The 20,226-nt window shown below is 38.3% G+C and overlaps 1 protein-coding gene across 1 annotated transcript in view; it reads right to left on the reverse strand.

The window, feature by feature from the left end:
* The window catches only part of galnt1 (UDP-N-acetyl-alpha-D-galactosamine:polypeptide N-acetylgalactosaminyltransferase 1), a 133,917-nt gene that overhangs the window by 59,969 nt on the left and 53,722 nt on the right, over nt 1-20,226 (reverse strand). The window contains exon 4 of the mRNA XM_060824820.1: nt 206-372. Coding sequence (XP_060680803.1) covers nt 206-372 — 167 coding nt within the window. The remainder of the gene's footprint in view (nt 1-205; nt 373-20,226) is intronic.

Genomic DNA, 20,226 nt, shown 5'->3' on the forward strand with positions numbered 1-20,226 from the left:
ATTGTTGGCGAACTCATGTGAAATAAAATTTATTTTCTTCACGTAAGACATTTTGTTTTAACTGATAATTATTCAATTAAATGCGATCTCTATTAAACAGAATCTCTATTCTGAAAGTATATTGTTTCCTCACTTCCTTTACAAACATTTTACTGACTCGTTAGGAACCTTGGACAACTACAAGTGTTTGGAAATTTTATCATACCTCTCTCACTGGCGTCATCCACCAGGATAATCTCCTCTAATAAATGTCGTGGCGATCGGTTTATCACACTGTGCACAGTGCGTAAAAGAGTGCTCCATGCTTCGTTATGAAAAACTATCACCACACTTGTCTTTGGCAGACCATCAGGATACACTTTTGTTTTACACCTAGAGAAACCAGAAGAATACAGAGTAATGAGAAAAAAATATTTTTATACACTTATACTTGCTGGGCAATCTCTAAAATAGCTAAATGACAAATGTCCAATAAGCAAAAATGCACATGCATGTCCAGTTTCAGCTGTACAAAATATGTTCAAATTATTTTGTTTACGAATTACATTGCATAATTTGTTGAATAAATGCAAAAGTGAGGGCAAGCAGACTAGATATATGCCAGTACAGCAACATTCTAACTTGACAAATAGTACCTATCTGCATCACAATTCAGAAGTGTTTTTAGAAATATATTGTACTATTGATAAATGACGCATTATAAGGCTTTTATTCAAAAAAAGTTGTCATTTGCTAGAACATAAACTGGCATTATACTTACAAAGATAAAGATACAAGACTTCAATCACTGCTTGAAAATAATACCTAACCCACTTACAGGTCCACTTTTTCACATCATTGAAATATTTCAAATCTGAGTAACTGGTTTTGGAATTGAGTAAAAGATTATATAGTACTCACTATACATTAGACAGGAGAAATTAGAACATGCTCACTCCACAAATTACAATTAATCATGGACTCTACCAAATTCACGTCACTAAATTTAAGTTTTCTCCCCACTCAAGTTAAATCAAACTGTACTCCACAACTGTCAGTTTAGTCTTGCATTTCACATCTTTCATTCTGGATTAGATACCACCCTTGATAACATCACTTTTGCAAACTATAATATAGCTGTAAAGGTGCAACATATATTGGAAAATGGCAGCTAACAACAATTTGTAACTCAGATCACAGGATTCATTTACACAAGGTTTATGATGGCCTCATTCAACACCAGGTTCTAGGTTTAAAAAAAAGCCAAATGAAATTTCTAAAGTAAACATAGCCTGTGAAATAAAACAGGAAATAAAAGTGAAAAAAAGCAGTCAAAAATGTATATATATATTTGCATTCATAATTCCTTTCCCCAAATAAGCATATATAAAGCCAATTAGATCAATTTAAAGAAACTCAACAGTATATTACTTCAGACCGACTTGAATTAGTTTATGTAACTAGCCATATTTTATCCTGTTAATATATCCCAACATCCATTTTTCTTCTTTTTGGTAAATATTTGCACAAGGTAATAATCACCTTATTAGTAAGAAATGAAATTAAATCAATAGTAAAACATGAAGTAGGTTCAGATGGTGTAGAATCTCTGCAGAATTGAGGAACTGCAAAAGGTTGTAAAAAACATAGCTGAAGTTATGTACAGGCCTCCAAACATAGTCAGGAGCTGGGGCACAAGATACACCAGGAGACAGAAAAGATGTGTAGAAAAGGCAAAGTTACAGTTATCATGGGAGATTTCAATATGCAGGTGGCGTGGAAAATCGGATTGGTAGTGGATTGCAAATGAATTGGTGGAATGTCAGTGAGATTACTTTTTCCAGCAGCTTGTAGAACCCACTAGTGAACAGGCAACACTGGATTTAGTGTTGTGCAATGAGGCAGACTTGATAAGGGATCTGAAGGTGAAGGAACCCTTAGGAATCAGTGATCATAATATTTTGGAAGTTACTCTGCAATTTGAAAATGGAGAAGACAGAATCAGAGGTAATCGTGTTACAGCTGAATAGAAAGAAACTCAGAGACATGAGGGAGGAGCTGGGTAGAATAGCCTAGCAGGAAAGACAGTGGAACAGCCATGGCAGGAGTTTCTGGGAGTAATTCAGGAGGCACAGCAGATTCATTCCGAAGAAAAAGCAGCATGGTACAGGGAGGATGAGGCAGCCATGGCTGACCAAGGAAGTCAGGGATAGCATAAAAGCAAAAGAGAAAGTATAGAATGTGGGGAAGGACAGTAGTAAACCAGAGGATTGGGAAGCTTATAAAGACAACAGGGCAACAAAAAAGAAATAAGGAGGGAGAAGATTCAATATGAGGGCAAGCAATCCAATAATATAATGGAAGACTAAGAGTTTCTTTAGATTTTTAAAGGGCAAAACATGTATAAAAGTGGACATTGGATCAGTGGAAAATGACATTGGAGAGACAGGAATGGGAAACAAGGAAATGGTGAGGAACGGAATAATTACTTTGTGTCAGTCTTCAGGGTAGAAGACATGAGTAATATCCTAAAAATTCAAGCGAGGGGGCAGAACTGAGTATAGTGGCTATCACCAAGGAGAAGGTGCTAGAAAAACCAAAAGGTCTTAAAAGGTGGATAAATCACCTGGATCAGATGGACTACATTCCAAAGTTCTAAGGGAGATAGCTAAAGAGATAGTGGAGGCATTTGTGATCTTTCAGGAATCACTAGAATCAGAGAGGGTCCCAGCAGACCGGAAAATTGCTAAAGTGACACCCATTTTAAAAGGGAGCAGGTCAAAAGATGGAAAATTACTCACTAATTAGCCTAACCTCGGTCATGGGTAACATCCAAGAATCCATTGTGAAAGATGAGAATTCTGAATACTTGGAAGTGCATGGTAAAATAAGATAAAGTCAGCATGATTTCATCAAGGAGAGATCACACCTGAAAAATTTGCTAGAATTCTTTGAGGAGGTAATGAGTAGGTGCCAATGGATGTTATCTACCTGAACTTCAAGAAGGTCTTTGACAAGGTGCCACACAGGAGGCTGTTGAGTAAGATAAGGCCCCATTGTTAGAGGCAAGGTGCTAGCATGGATAGAAGATTAGCTGTCTGGCAAAAAGAAGACAGTGGGGATAAAAGGGTCTTTCTCAGGATGGCAGCCAATGACAAGTGGTGTTCCACAAGGCTGAGTGTTGGGACAACTTTTCACTTTATACAGCAATGATCTAGATGAAGGAACTGATGGCATTCTGGATAAGTTTGCAGACAATACAAACATAGGAGAGGAAGAGATGACATTGAAGAGGTGGGAAGGGTGCAGAAGGATTTGGACAGTTTAGGAGAGTGGACAAAGAAGTGGCAAGTGGAGTACAAACATGGGAAAGTGTGAGGTCATGCACTTTGGTAGGAAGAATAGAGGCATGGACTATTTTCTAAATGGGGAGAAAATTCAGAAGTCTGAAGTGCAAAGGGACTTGGGAATTCTACCCAGGATTCTCTCAAGAGAGACTTGCAGGTTGAGTCAGTAGTTAGGAAGGCAAATGCAATGATGGCATTTATTTTGAGAGGAACTGAATGTAAAAGCAGTGATGTACATCGGAGGGTCTAAAAGGCTCTGGTCAGACCACATTTAGAGTATTATGCAGTTTTGGGCCCCATATCTCAGGGAGGAATGTACTGGCCCTGGAGCATGTTCAGAGGAGGTTCACTAGAATGGTCCCAGGAATTAAAGGCTTAACACGTGAGGAACGTTTGAGGATTCTGGGTTTATACTGGAGTTTAGAAGGATAAGGGGGGGGATTTAACTGAAACATACAGAATATTGAATGGCTTAGACAGACTAGATGCTGTGAAGATCTTTCCATTGGTAGGAGAGACTAGGACCTGAGGGCGCAGCCTTAGAATATAGGGTAGATCTTTTAGAATGGAGATAAGGAGAAACGTCTTCAGCCAGAGAGTGGTGAATCTATGGAATTCATTGCCACGTAAGGCTGTGGAGGCCAGGTCATTGAGTATGATCAAGACTGAGATAGATAGGTTCTGAGTATCATGGGGATCAAGGGTTACAGGGAGAAAACGGAAGAATGGGGTTGAGAAACCTATCAGTTATGACTGAATGGCAGAGAGTGGGCTTGACAGACTGAGTGGCCTAATTTCTACTCCTATGTCTTATGATAATTCTCAAGCATTTCATTAAAGACAATCAGGAGAATTAGTAAAATAAATATAAGATGCTCAAGAAACTGAGCAGATGGACGGCACCTCTGATGAGGAAACTCAAAACACAATCTATCGGAGTCAACATGGTTTTATAAAGGGTAAGTCATTAAAGTGCTCTTCACAGATGTAACAAGCAAAGTGAATTCTAGTAATTCTGCAGATATAACATACCTGGACTTCCAGAAAGCATTTGATGAAAGGTGATGCACAAAGTTTAATATACAAAAAGATCACACTGGGTTAGGGCTAATATTTTAACTTGGATAGAGGATTGGTTAACTAACTGAAAGCAGAAAATTGAGTTAAAGTGGTCTTTTTTCTGGTTGGCAAGCGGTAACTAGTGGGCTCCCATAGTATTTGACATTTAGGCTTCAACAATTTATAATCTATATTAATGATGCAGGGTTAAGAATGTACTAAAAAGTTAAATTTGCATCTGACACTAGAATAGGTGGGAAAGTTGCAAGGAATAAACAAAAATTAGAAATGGATCCATATAAGCTAAAATTTTCCAGATGGAGTTCAGTACGAATAAGTGAGAGATTACCCAGTTTCATCGGAGGAATAAAAAGGCAACTTATTTTAATGGAGAGAAACTTCAAAATACTTTAGTGCAGAGCGATCTGGATGTCCTTGCACAGGACTTGCAAAATGCTAGTTTGCTGGTACAGCTGGACGGCAAACGGAATTTTGCTATTTCTTGCTAAAGCAATAGAGTATAACAGGAGGGAAGTGTAATTATGACTCTACAAGGCATTGGTGAGACCATATCTGGAGTACGGTGTAAAGTTTTGGCTCCTTTGAGGAAGGCCATAATTGCATTGGAGGCAGTTTAGCGAAGGTTCACTAGATTAATTCCAGAGATATAAAAAAGAAATTGAACAATTTAGGCCTATACTCAAAATTTAGAAGAATGAGAGGAGCACTAATTGAGGCACAGAGGAAGCTACATTTAGATGTGCAGCAGATGTTACCCCTTGTGGGGCAATCTAGACAAAGAAATCATAGTTTGAGGCGAAGGAGTGACAAATTTAAAATAGAGATGAGGAAGTATTACTTCTTGCAAAGGGTTATGAATCTATGGAATTCATTACCCCAGAGTGGGGTAGACACCAGGATTCTGAATAAATTTGAGGAGAAAACAGTTTTTAATTAGTAAAGTATTAAAGGGTGAAGGGAGTGGGCAGGAAAGAGGAGTTGGGACTAAGATAAGATCAGCCACGATCATGTTAAATTACAGAGCAGGCTCAAGGTGCTGAAGTGTCTATTCCCTTTCCTGGCTCCCACGTTCTCAAAACCAAGTTAAACATTTCAGGTCAACGAGACTTCTTCAAAACTCATTTCAGATTTTTAGCAATTTTCAGCAAAATTACTGATCATTTTCTTGACTGATTTATAATATTCATTTTTTTAAAAATGCATAAGATGCTGAAGCTACTGATTAGACTATTTGCTGGTCTCCAATTGTTCTGGAAGTGGTGATGGTGAGCTGCCTCCTTGAATTGCCTCATTTTTGGTGTGGGTACAGAGTGCATTTAAGAAACAAGTTCCCGGATTTTAACTCAGTGATACTGAAGAAATGTTAATACATTTCCAAGTCAGGACGGTTCTTGACCTGGAAGGGAACTTGCAGGTGATAATAGGGCCATATATGGGAAAGGTTGGGGTTTGAAAGGCATTATTGAAAGGAGTTTTGCAGAGCATCTTGTATCAATTGTACCATCTATAAGATGGTACCCTGCGTGTCAGTGACAAAAGGGAGTGAACACTCAAGATGATGAACGAGGTGCCAATCAGCAGGCTACTTTGTCCTGGATGGTGTTGTGCTTCTTGAGTGTTGCTGGAGTTGCACTCACCCAGGAAGTGGAGAGCATTCAGTTACACTCCTGACTTGTAGATGATATCTGGTCATTGATTCATTTCAAAAATAACATCTAAATTGCCATGTACCATTCTGTTAGGAACTTAATTATTTAACGTACTTGGAGAGAAGGGGAAACTAAAAAAAAGTGATGGGGAGCCTTATTTTCCTGTCGCCAGCCAGAAAGCCAATCTGTTCTCAAGATCCCATGTTAAGACAAATTATCGAGTTTGGATTGGGAAGACAATTGGGGAAAACCAAATGGATGATAATGAACCAGTTGTCAACTGAAGTTGAAATCAGCTGAGGCATATATACCAGTGGCAGAATGGAGATCAAAGCCCCAATTAATTAAATCTGAGCTACAATCATCAGAGGGCCATAGCCGCAGGCTGTGAAAGAATTTGCTTTAGCAATGTCTCCGTGAATACACCCCACCTTCCGGAGCCCTCTTTCAGTTTGATTGGTTCTACTGAAGAGGTTCCTATTGGCCTTCTAAATAGTGGAGACCATCCTTGGTCATTACATGGTCAGAGCATCTGGAGGCAGTCATTCAATTGGCTAGCTTTTCAAAAATTACTTAATAAAAGCAAAATGCTGTAGAGACTGGAAATCTGAAATAAATCAGAGAACGAAGGAGAAACTCCACAAGTCTGGCAGCATTTATTGAGAAAAAGATTAATGTTAACATCGAGTCTGATAGGACTCTTTTTCAGAGTGGAAACAGTTGGAAAATAGTGGGGCTTTCATACTTCCAACAGAGGTGGAGGAGGAGTAGGGAGAGTAGATGGCATGGAAGCCCAATGCAAACAACAATGATGTTGCTAATTGGGGTGAAAGGGAAAGCGAGACGTAGAGTCAATATAAAAAGGTGTGGAAAGGTGAAAACAGGTCCATTTGGTCACATCACCTTCTGGTCCTAGTGGTAACACAAAAGACCCATATTCCCTCTTGATCATGGCCCAGGAATAAACATTACAAACATATCACAAGCATATTATATAGTGGGCATCAAAAAATTCACATCATTTACAGAAAGCAATACAAGAGAAGGGCATGAAAGCAAAGCTGGGAGAAAGATACAAAAAGGTTGAAACAAGAAAAAAAAACTTTGTAAAAAATTTAAAATCGTGGGTACTGAGAACAGGTACTTATTTGAATGATCATATTGAATGGCAAAAAGGCTTGAAGGGCTGATTCTGCTAATTATTTGTAATTTATTTAGTTGGCAGTAATTAATGTCCTGGAAACGCATAAAACTCAAACAGAGAGCAGCCAAATTCAGCTGCACATCAATTGGTGTTCAAATAGTTCTCCCAACAGGCAAAACTAAATAGGCCTAATCTTCATCTTACGTTTAAGTCATACAAGGGTTACATGCGGAAAATCAAACCCACTATTCTCAGAGTCAAAAATGTTCAAGTTTTTGAATAGTCTAGAATTTTCAATTTACATGTCTTCTAGACTCTCGTTAACAAAGCATGGATCAGATTTTTGTACATAAAAGAATCACTATTTATTACAAATAAATGACTCTAGTGACCAGTAAACAAATCAAAACGCACATGGACTGGGGATAGTGTCCAGACACTGATAGAGAACTGGTTGACAGACATGAAACACTTCAGGAATACATGGGCGCTTTGCCTAGCAGCGGCCAATGATTCACACAGTACATTGGGATCAGTGCTTGGACTCAAATTGTACATACAATATATTAATGATTAGACGACGGAACTAAATGTAATATCTCTGGGTTTGCAGATGACACAAAGTTGGGTGGGATGGTGAGGAGGATATAGAGATGCTTCAGTGTGATTTGAATAATTTGTGTAAGTAGGCAAAAACATAGCAAATTAAGTTTAATGTGAATAAATAGGAGAATATCATTTAGGTAGCAAAAACAAGGAGGCAGATTATCTTAAAGATAGATAGTCTGGTTTCCTTGTACAATAGTCACTGAAAGCATGTAGATACAGCAGGTAGGAAGCGTAGCACATTCTACAATAGTTATCATAACAATAGACTTTGAGTACAGGGAGCAGAGAGGTCTTACTGCAATTGTTCAGAGCCTTGAATATGGTGTGCAGTTTTGGTCTCCTTATTGGAAGAAGATTGTCCTGGCTACAGTGAGAGTGCAATGAAGTTTGCCATATAGATTTCTAGGATGGCAGAGCTGAAACCTGAAGAGAAACTGGATCGATTAAGATTATGTCCGCTGGAGTTTAAAAGAATGAAGGTGGGGAATCTCAGAAAAACCTATAAAACTCTAACAGGATTAGACTGAGTAAATGCAAGAAAGATGTTCCTGAGGACCGTGGAGTCCATTGTCATTGGTCATATTTTAAGGTTACTTGACTGGACACTTAGAACAGAGATGAGAATTTTTTCATCCAGAGAGAGAGTGATGAGCCTTTTTCAGGAGTTTGATGTAGTTCTTAGAGCTAAAGGGATCAAAGGCTATGGGGAGAAAGCAAGGCAGGGGATGGAGATGAATGATCATCCATAATCATACTGATTGGCCCTGTGAGCCTGATCTGCCAAAGGGCCCTTTCTATATTTCTCTGATCCAACTGGCATTAATTTACTAATTAGAACTCCAACCCCCTTATAAACTTCCCTTTATACACATAGAAAAAAAAGTTATGGGTACTATTGATGGAGGGGAAACTGGAAAGTAGTTCGGTAGTCTCCGTTAACAGGATCTACTGGAATAGTTTTGGTGCTGTTTAGAAACTTCTTGGTCTTCTTTCTCTGGAAACTTCAGCTAATTTTCAGAGGCACAAAGTGCACATTTATAAAAGATCTGACTTACTAAAGATCACAGCTTACAGCAAATGAAGGGGACATAAACTGACTTTCTTCAGCCTTAGGTGATTGTTTTTTGGAAGAGAATAGAGTTTGAGAACTGGAGGAGATCTGATGGCTTTTTCTTATATTATTCATAAATTATTCCACAGACAAATCAGCTACATACTACTGGCCACTTGTGGCCAAATTGCCACTTGTGCACACTCTTGGCTCAGGGATGGGAAATGAATGCTGGTCTCACGTCCCATCAGTGAATGAAAAAAACTCTCCTTCTATGACCACTTGATCCAGCAGCTGTGTAAAGTGCTTACAACAAATGATAGATTACTTGCTTTCGGGGGAACCAATGCAAAGAGTTTGCTTGAATTGCCTAGGAAGATTAAACTGCTTGAAATTATCCTGTATGCAAACACTGACATTTGGAGATTTAAGAGGAGACTGACTTACCTCAGTAATTACTCAGGAAACACTAGAGGGATTACAAGCCGTTCAAACTCCTTGCTAACTATAAAATCGACACCACCCTAACCCCTCACCTGCTTACTTGGCACTCTACTCCCTCATCCATGTACCATGCACACTAACTTACCTTCCACAACTACTCAAAATGGCTGTCATACTTTAAAATTCTGTATCTTTAAGTGGGAAATGGCAGAATGTGCTATAAAAGGGGCACGACTTATGCACAGATCCACTCTGACGCTCCCAGTGATGTATATTGCACTGCGTCCTTGCAATGGATCCCACATCAAATGTTAGACCAAAGAAATTTTAAGTAAAGTAGGCAACTGTTTTTCTCACATGGTAGGAAATACAGATTTCAAACCAGAGCAGAATATGAGATTAGTGCATTTCAGAAACATGCATGACATGGATTAGCACTCCTGGTTCCAAATCAGAAGAATGAAAGTGCAAGCTACATTTCAGGGTTTAAGTTCTAATCTGGGCTGATATTCCGTTCATTGTACAAGAATATTTTGAGATCAGAGAAGAATGTAGAACTTAGAAGCAGGATGAGCCACATGGCCCTCTGCCATTCAATAAGATCATGTTCGATCTCAATTGCACCTTCCTATCTGCTTCCCAAAGTCCCAGACTCAGTCGCTAAGCAAATATCTATGAATTATTCAAGGTAAAGTTATTATGACAGTCTCCATTTCTTTCTGGAGAAGAGAATTCAGCAGACAAACAATTCACAGTAAAGATTTTCATCTCTATCTTATAAAGGAGACTGATTATTCCTAAACTGTGTTGGTTATTTTTTGCCTTAACCACAATTTCAACCCAGTAAACTTGCCTCTTCATTTTGAGCTTCTGAGTTTCAATAACGTTACTTTTAATTCTTCTAAATTCCAATGGTTAACAGACCAGTCTGTCCATCCTTTGCTCATGAATTAATCCTCTCAGTGCAGGAATGACAAAACAGAAATTGGTGGAGAAACTCAGCAGCTCTGCCAGCATCTATCAAGAGAGAAACAGTGTCAATATTTTAGGCCCAGTAACCCTCCTTCAAAACGGATAGCTCAGAAAAGATGGTCTATATGCTGAAGACATGAGGTCGGGGTGAGGGTGCAGGGTGGAGACAAGGAGAAAGCAGATAAATGGAGACAGAACTCAAAGAAAAACAAATAGTTAGGCAGACAAAGGGATGGTTAATAGTAAGCCATGGAGGGAAAAAAAACACATCCGTCCCACCATGTTTAGCATATGAAATCACCCTCTCCAAACTACTATACATTCTGAAGGAAGGTGACTGGACCTGAAACACTAACCCTGCTTTCTGTTCACAGATATTGCCAGACCTGTTGAGTTTCTCCAGCAATTTCTGTTCTTGTTATAGATTTCTAGTAAGTACAGTTCTTGGTTTTTATATTAATATGATATCCCTTGCATCATGGGCTAATGTGATAAGAAGTTACAAAACTAAATTTTATTAATTAGCACCTTCAGGACCAGGAGTTTGTCAGTTGATCCAGAGATCCACATGATTCATGCAAAAACACACGTTAAGTAATAGAAATGTAATGCTGGGATGTACACATCACTGCTATATTTTATTTACAGCATAAATCACTAAAATAATGCAACTTTGCCTTAAATAAAAAACTTATTGGAAGAGAGCTTTCTCACTCATATCCTCAACTGACTATTCTGACATTGTGGAGATCGCAATAATACAGTAAACTTTGCAGTATTTGAGGTACATATTTTTTGCCAGTTTATCGAGTGTGCCGATTTATAAGCTGCCGGTTAAAACAAAGTTTGCTGTACAAAAGTGAGCTTTGAAGAACATGTTGGTTTTTACTACGAGAAGCAGGCAAAAAGCAAGAAATTATAGATGTAATTTAACATTAAATGGGAATTCATGGATTGATGAAATACTAGTTAGTTGCTCAACCTAAACATACTTGTGCAATTGCAAAAATCATTCATTCATAAACACCAACTGACAGAACCAGATACATGACAAATGATACCCAACACATTATTCAAACTTTAATATCTCAGCACGAAGAAAAAAGGTGAATAAAATAGTAGTATTGTCACTTGATGAAACAACATTTGTGAATTCACAACTCATGAATATTTTGGCCTGTCGCTCTCATGAGATAAATGCCATATCAAACTGAGACTAGTTTTGTACCCAAGCATTGAAAACTATGCCATTCCTCCAGTTTCAGGTTCTGTTGCTTCTTTTCTGGAGATGCCAACCTCTAATAGGGAAAGTACCTCGTCTTCCTTTCTCCTCAGTGATGCTCCCAATTCTGTGTCTGATATGGTTCGACTATGCTCATCTTATTTCCCACACTTCTGCTCTCATATCTTTCTCTTCCACTCAGGACCATGTTAAGTTGACACCTGCCCTTGCCTTCCAGCCCACCAACCTCCAGATAGACTGGAGACAACAGGATGATCTGTTATGATGTCACTACTACATTCTGCCTTCCAGTGTTCGGAAGGAAGGCTTCCCTGTAACATTCTGGTTCAATCAATCAATCAGTCTTCAAGCTCCAGGCTCTTCTCATACAAGCAAAGATGATTAAAACTTACACCCAATATATATAAAACAGAGGGGAACCTTGCCCCTTTTAGAGAGCAGGTCAAGTGACCCACATGGCAGGAGCTACAGAAGCAGTCAAAGACTGGCTGTGGTGTTGTCCTCAAGATAAATATGGCTGCAGCTGAATATAATTTCCAGTGGAGTCATTCAACATGAGAAAAAAACTTCTCTGGTATTTTCTAGAAGAGAAAATTAGATTGAAATAGAATTTGTCCAGCATTTCTATTGCAATGAAAAATTGTTTTATACAATAAAAAATGATTACAAGCAGCTCACCTTTTAACAGAATCCAATAACTGGCTAGAGGAAATGATTTGTGAGAAGAACTGAAATGTAAACAAGGTACTTCTTTCAATTTCCTTAATAAACAACAGTACTTATTTACAGAACAAAACCATTATAGTTTCAAAGTTTTCAGTTTCCACTTTTGTGAATCAGGAGGAAACTAAATTTGGTGAGAAACCAGTAAAAAGGTTCAGTGGACAAATTGCTAATAGATGGACCACTTCTAGGCAACCTCATTTCATTGTTCCCAGCAATCTTTTTTCTTACTGATCCTTACGTGAAGGAAATCAGAAGTATAGCTTAATATTTTAGAAGTGCCCCAAACCATGTTTACAGATAGTAAATTGCTCTGATAGTTGAAAGAAAAATCCTGTTTTAGGTACAAGGTAATGACCATCAAACCAACTGCTTGAAATACTGCTTATTCATGCACTCTCACATCTGAGAACACCATTTTGACCTGGATAACATGTAGGTGATGCTTTCATCTCTAACATACGAAACTTATCCACAAACGTGTAAATCAAAGCAAGATATACAGATCTGCATTTCAATGTTTTTTGACAACATTAATTTGGGCTCACCTTGTCACGGTTTACCTTAAATGGATTTCACAAAGGTGGATTAACCTGCAATCAGATGATTGCTACAGCCACTTTAAATCAATGTTTATCATCTTTCAAATCATTTAAGTACATGCAAGTCCCAGGTATTAAAATCAAATGATGGAGATCTAAAATTGACAACAAAGAAGAACTACAACTAAAATTTGTGTCAAAGTTAGAAGAGTTGTGGACAGAAGTTTTAAGCTCTGTGCAATATTCAAAATAACAATGTCAGCGAACAACCAGTAAAACTGGTAAGTTTTGATTTATTTCATTTAATTTACTGCCACGTACAGTCATCTCTATTCCAAATAAGCAAAGAAGGTTGGCAAATGAGCATTCATTACATGCAGGATTGACTGCATAAAATTCAGCTGGTAACATTAGTAGAAGTGTACAAATGGAACAAAAATGTACAAACTGGAATGTATAAAATGTAGCACTTCAATAATTACTGTTCTCTGCAAAAAGGACAATCAGAAAGCTGTTTTGATTTTTGAAATAAAAAAAATCCTTTGAAATAGTTAATGTAGAAAATTAATCAGAATAACAAAGTAAATTTCTGCTTAGTTTCTCTGGTTTCCATTCCATTGAGGCCATCTTTTCCCCCCCTCATGTTTGTTATGAAACAGAAAGTTGCAGTTAAGAATTAAATTTTGAACAATACTCATTTCAAAATAAAAGGACATAACAAAAGACAAAACCAGAAAGATGTTTACAAACTGGCCTAGCAAGTTAAAGCAAATTGATTACTATTTTAAGAACACTATCAACAAACTAACACTGATGATGTTATACTCAGACTGGCAACTGGTTGGACATTGAACTGGTCAACAAAAGGGAGGAGGATGCTGGCTAGCCATCCACACAATGAAAAGGAAAAGGAAACCAACAGGTGAACTAGTTTCTGATTCGGCTCTTTGATAGGTGGCAGTGTTGCTTTGGAAGCTGTTGGATGGACATTTAAGTTTTGTTTTCTCTAGTTATTCTCCAGTTATCAACTTGTTGAAAGTTATAAGAAAAGAACCCCAGTCCATAACAAATAAGGAAACATTTCTGGAGATCTGCAGAAGTTATTTCCAGTGACAGGTAATTTTGGAATTCAAGACAGACACCATTCTATGTGACTGTAATACAACTTATTGGGTTTCATGAAATCCAATTCATCATTGAAATGGTTATTGAACTGGCAACTTAGATTCTAATTTTCTTTTTAAATTTATCCCTTAATTGTGTCGTCTGAGTGCGCGTGGTGCTTGGTGAGTAAAAAAGATTGGACTTAGATGATAGTTGTTAATTAGATTGCCTTGCAATTCGTCTGTGTTCTGCTAAAATTACTTTAATAATGTTAAATTGTTATTTTTTGATCAAGTCATGAACTTGGCATCCAAGATCAATTATTTATAAAGTCCAGTTAGGATCAATTAATAAATTTTGAGGTCTGGCTTGTTATCCATGTCATAACAGTACACATGAATTAGGAGAGGTATAGACCATTTGGTCACTTATCAAATCTGTCCTTTGATAAAATGATTACTGATCTGATGGTGACTTCAACGCCACTTTCCTGTTTACCCCTTTTGACTCACTTATCAGTGAAGAATCTATCAAGCTCAGCATTGAAAATGTTTAATCAATATGTCTTGATACCTCTCCTAATTCATGTGTACTGTTATGACATGGATAACATGCCAGACCAAATCAGAAATTAAAACTTGCAATGATCCTCAAAGTTTATTAATGAATCCTAACTGGACTTTACAAATAAGTGATCTTGGATGCCTCAATCACAAATTGTAAAAGAGTTCCACATTTCTCTTCACGTCCTCATTAACTGGGAGACTTCATTTTTTAAACTGCCTCCTAGTTCTAATCTTTCACACAGGTAGAAAAGTCCTTTATTCTATTCTCCTGCTCCTCAGATATTCCCTGACTGGCTGTGCTTTTCCAGCACCACACTTTTTGACTCTTCATTCAAAGAATCAATTGACTGCATCTTCTTTGAAGAGCTAATATAATGATGTACTTTCGAAAAGCAAAACTAGACAAAGTCCTCCACATATAGCTTTACAAGTGTAACATACAACTTTAGCAAATCACCCCAGCTTTTGGATTATATTTCACTTGTCAGAACCATGATATTCATTTTGATTTTCTAACAGTTTCTGTGCCAGCCTTTTTATTTTTATATGCATGTACCAGAACGACCTCAGTACGAGTTTTCCAATCTCCCTATATTCAAACAATAGGTTTTCTCGCCTGCTTGCCAAAATGGACAAGGTCATATTTTTCTCCAACTATCAAGTGCATTCCCATTCATTTAACCCATCCATACCCCTTTACAGTCTCAACTCCTCTTCACAATTTACTTTCATATTTTTCTTTGCATCAGTGGCAAATTTAGCAACTCATATTAGTTCAGTCATTAAAACTTTTGGTGTAAATCATAAATAGTTGAGCAGTCAGCACTTACCCCTATGTACTCCTCATTACAAATTACCAATCCAAATGACACATTTGTGCTTAAACTATTTCCTGTTAGCTGATCAATCTTATACCATGCTAATAATGTCACCCCTTAATTCATGAGTTGTTTTTGAGGAGTAGCCTTTGATGTGGCACCTTATCAAATGCCTTCTAGAAATCCAAGTACACTATATCCATAGGTTCCCCTTTCATCCACATTGCTTACTCCTCCTTCAAGAGAGCTCTACTAAATTATTCAAACAATTTCCCTTCCACAAAACTACATGGATGCTTGCAGAATGCATTGAGTTGTTCTCGGTGTCATGGCATAGCCTCTTTAATAACAGACTCTAACATTTTCCCAATCAATTGGCCTGTAGTTTTGTATGTTCAGTCTGCCAGTAATTTCCTTCTTGGATAGAGGAATTAGATGCTCTATTCCCCAAACTGATAGGGCCATTCTAGAATCTGCAGAATTTTGGAAAATTAAAACAAAAAAATTTACAATGTCAGCTGGCAACTTTCCTTTTAGGACTCTAGAATGACATCCATCAACACCTGGAGGTTTGCCAGCTTTCAATTCAATTAATCTTCTTAGTACTTTTTCTTTGGTGATCAGAGTTTTAAATTCCTTCCTCCCTTTCATCTCTTGATCGACAATTATTTCTGGGGTTTTATTTTTATCTTCTTCAGTGAAGACAGATAAAAATTGTCTGTTCAATGCATATTAATTACCTCGACTCACTTACTAGAGAATCAACACTAATTATTCTTTTCCTATTTAAACAAGAGTAAATAGGAATCTCTACTCTCCATATCTCTATGACAAGCTTTCAATCATACTCTAAATTGATCATCGTTCTTTAAATCATTTTCTTTACTTAATATTCAATACAATTTTCTAATCTTGGCAGACATGTTTTTCTTATAATTCAATATTACCTTAAAACTTCTCTTTTTACCACAGGTGTGTTAAGTGCCTTGCTTTCTCATTAGAAAGCATTTTTGCTCAGTGTTATGAAATAGCTCCTTACATGCCTGGTCATGCATTTTTACTGATGTATTCCGTAATCCAAGGTCCCAGTTTACTTTAGCCAACTTGGTCTTTGTACTGTTTTGGTGGCTTCATATTTCATAAATGTTTGCAGAGTCGTGTTTGAAATATCGTGGATACTCAGCTTGATTGTTTTTAAAGAGGCTAATACAAAGATGATGGAATGTGTTTTTTTAAAAATAAATCACTTTTTGAAAGTCACACATCTTGCGATAACTGCTGTTTCATTGCAGACACCCTGCATGGGTTAATGATTGTTAGGTTGCAGCTTCTGTTTTCGACATTTAGATTTTTCAGTTGGTGGCCAACCTGTGGAAGCAAAGTTCTGCTCAGCTCAGCTCTCCTGTTTCTGAAATATGTCTTGTTGTGGGTCCACTGGTATCTTGGCCCTGCATTGCAGATCACCTGATGAAGGAGCGTGGCTCCGAAAGCTAGTGTGCTTTCAATTAAACCTGTTGGACTATAACCTGGTGTTGTGAGATTTTTAACTTTGTACACCCCAGTCCAACACCAGCATCTCCAAATCATCCCAACAGCAAGTATGAGATAGAAGTACAACTATGGAAACAGATTATGGGGCGATGTAGGAACAATAGGGTGGTGATAGGAGATTTTAGTTTTCCCAATATTGACTGGGATTCACTTAGTGTTAGAGGCCTAGATGGAGCAGAATTTGTTTTCTCTAGCAGCATGTAAATAGTCCAACTCAGGAAGGGGCCATACTGGACCTGGTGTTGGGGAATGTGCCTAGCCAAATGATTGAAGTTTCATTAGGGGATGACTTTGGGATTAGTGATCACAATTCCCTATGTTTTAGGATACTCATGGACAAAGACGAGTGTGGTCCTAAAGGAAGACTGCTAAATTAGGGGAAGGTCAACTATACCAAAATTCAGCAGGAGCTGGGGAATGTTGATTGGGAGCAGCTGTTTTAAGGTAAATTCACATTCGATATTTGGGAGGCTTTTAAAGACAGGTTGATTACTGTGCAGCAGAGACATGTTCCTGTGAAAATGAGGGATAGAAATGGCAAGATTAGGGAACCATGGATGACAGGTGAAATTGTAAAACTAGTTAAGAGGAAAAAGGAAGCATACATAAGATCTAGACGACTGAAGACAGACTAAGCTTTGGAAGAATATCAGGAATGTAGAACCAATCTGAAACGAGGAACTAAGAGGGCTAACATGGGTCATGGCATACTTTTAGCAATCAGGGTTAGGGAAAATCCCAAAGCCATTCATATATAAAGAACAAGAGGGTAACTAGAGAAAGGGTTGGCCCACTCAAGGTCAAAAGGAGAAAAGGTATGCATGGAGTCAGAGAAAATGGGTGATGTTCTAAATGAGTACTTTGCATCAGGATTCACTGAGGAGAGGGACATGACGGATGTTGAGGTTAGGAATAGATGTTTGGTTACTCTAGGTCAAGTTGGCGTAAGGAGGGAGGAAGTGTTGGGTATTCTAAAAGGCATTAAGGTGGACAAGTCCCCAGGTTCAATGGGATCTATCCCAGGTTACTGAGGGAAGCGAGGGAAGAAATTGCTGGGGTTTTAACAAATATCTCAGCAGCATCTCTGAACACAGGTGAGGTTCCAGAGGACTGGAGAATTGCTAATGTTGTTGCCTTGTTTAAGAAGGGTAGCAGGGATAATCCAGATAATTATAGACCGGTGAGCCTGATGCTAGGGGTAGGGAAGCTGCTGAAAAAGATACTTGTCATGGACTAGACCAGACCACTCAAAACATTCTTAAACAGACAGCCCAGTACATAACTTTGCAATTTGTTTCGGTACATGTACAGTGAAAATTACCCAAAAAGTTAGCTAGGTTGACTATTAGATTTTAAAACAGAAAAATTTATTCACAAAATTATGAAATGAAACACAAAGAATAGAATAAAGAACACAAACAGAACTCAGACTATCCCAAAGCAGACTTAATTATGCCGTTCCGAATATACACAACAGTCCCAATAAACAAACCCCTTAAACACAGTAAAAATGAAACAAAGGCTTACAGGTCGAAGTTAGAAGGGCAGAAGGAGAGAGAGTTTCCAAACAGCTCACTGCTGAACTCCTATAACTTAAGTTCAGTTTCCAGGACTGGCCACTCCCCTTTCATTTTACAGGTTACTTCTAAATCCAAAAGCTTTGGCCTAAAGTCTCATCTGTTTATGAACGAACAAAAAAGCTTCTCAATACCCTTTTATCTTTGTATCAAACCAGTTGATTTAGAGCCCGTCCTGTTTATGACCCTCAAAAAAAAAAACAAAGACAGCAACCTTTAGAAAAAGGGACCAGCTTTGTGACATACGGAGGGATAGGATCTATTCCCATTTGGGAGAAAATGGGCTTATTGGTGCAAGGCAACATGGTTTTGTGCAGAGAAGGTCATGTCTTACCAACTTAATAGAATTTTTTGAGGAAGCGACAAAGCTGATTGATGAGGGAAGGGTTATATAGGTCATATACAGGGACTTCAGGAAGGCGCTTGATAAGGTTCCTCATGGTAGGATGATGGAGAATTGAAGTTGCATGGGGTCCAGGGTGTAATAGTTTGATGGATAAAGAACTGACTGAGCAACAGGAAATAGTAGTAGTGGAAGGGAGTTTCTCAAAATGGAGAGCTGTAACTAGTGGTGTTCCACAGGGATCCATGCTGGGACTACTGTTGTTTATGATATACATTAATGATCTGGACGAAGGTATAGGTGGTCTGATTAGCAAGTTTGCAGATGACACTAAGATTGGTGGAGAAGCAGATAGTAAAGGGGACTACCAGATAATACAGCAGAATATAGATAGATTGGAGTGTTGGGCGGAGAAATGGCAGATGGAGTTCAAAAGGTAAGGTGATATATTTTAGAAGATCCAATTCTACAGCGAACTACATGGTAGTGTTCAGGTCCATTGTTCTCTGAAGGTGGCAAATCTAGTCAATAGAGTGGACAAGGCAGCATTCTGCATGGGTTCTTTCATTGGACACAGGATTGAGTACAAGGATTGGCAGATCACATTACAGTTCTATAGGACATTGGTTCAGCCACATTTGGAATACTGCATACAGTTCTGGTCGCCACATTACCAAAAGGATGTGGATGCTTTGGAGCAGGTATAGAGGAGGTTCACCAGGATGTTGCCTGGTATAGACGGTGCTAGCTATGAAAAGAGGTTGAGTAGATTAGGATTATTTTCATTAGAAAGATGACAGTTGAGGGAGGCCTAATTGAGGTCTACAAAACTATGAGGTATAGATAGGGTAGTTAGCAAGAAGCTTCCCACCCCCATGCCCCAGAGTGAGGGACTAAGGGTCACAAGTTCAAAGTGAGAGGGGAAAAGTTTAAGGGAGATATGCTTGCAAAGTTCTTTACACAGAGGGTGGTGGGTGCCTGGAATGCGTTGCCACTGGAGGTGGTATAGGCAGGCTTGATAGCGTCATTTAAGAGTATCTAGACATACATAAATGGTCAGGGTGCAGAGGGATATAGACAGTCAGAAAATAGGTGACAGGTTTAGATAGAGGATCTGAATTGGCGCAGGCTTGGAGGGTCAAAGGGCCTGTTTCTGTGCTGTACATTTCTTTGTTCTAATAGCACATGTGGGAACCTGGAAGATCCAACTTGTGCAAACCAACATGTTTCACTGATCAGATCTTCATAAAGTTGTGGTATGTGGTGGAGAAAGAAATTAACTACAGAATAGCTGTCACCTGTGTTGAGTTGCAACAGATGCGATGTACATACACATGTCCTTGCAGTCTTTTCTCAGGGCAATGCCTTGAGTAGAGTTAAGCCTGCTTGGTTTAAAATTGAAAATAAGGCTTGGCAGTTTACTGTCAGTTATCAATTAAATGGTGCATTCTCCACTGTAATGGATCTGCCAGGGTCCAATTACC

Source organism: Hemiscyllium ocellatum, chromosome 5, assembly GCF_020745735.1.
Source record: "Hemiscyllium ocellatum isolate sHemOce1 chromosome 5, sHemOce1.pat.X.cur, whole genome shotgun sequence".
NCBI classification, from domain to species: domain Eukaryota; kingdom Metazoa; phylum Chordata; class Chondrichthyes; order Orectolobiformes; family Hemiscylliidae; genus Hemiscyllium; species Hemiscyllium ocellatum.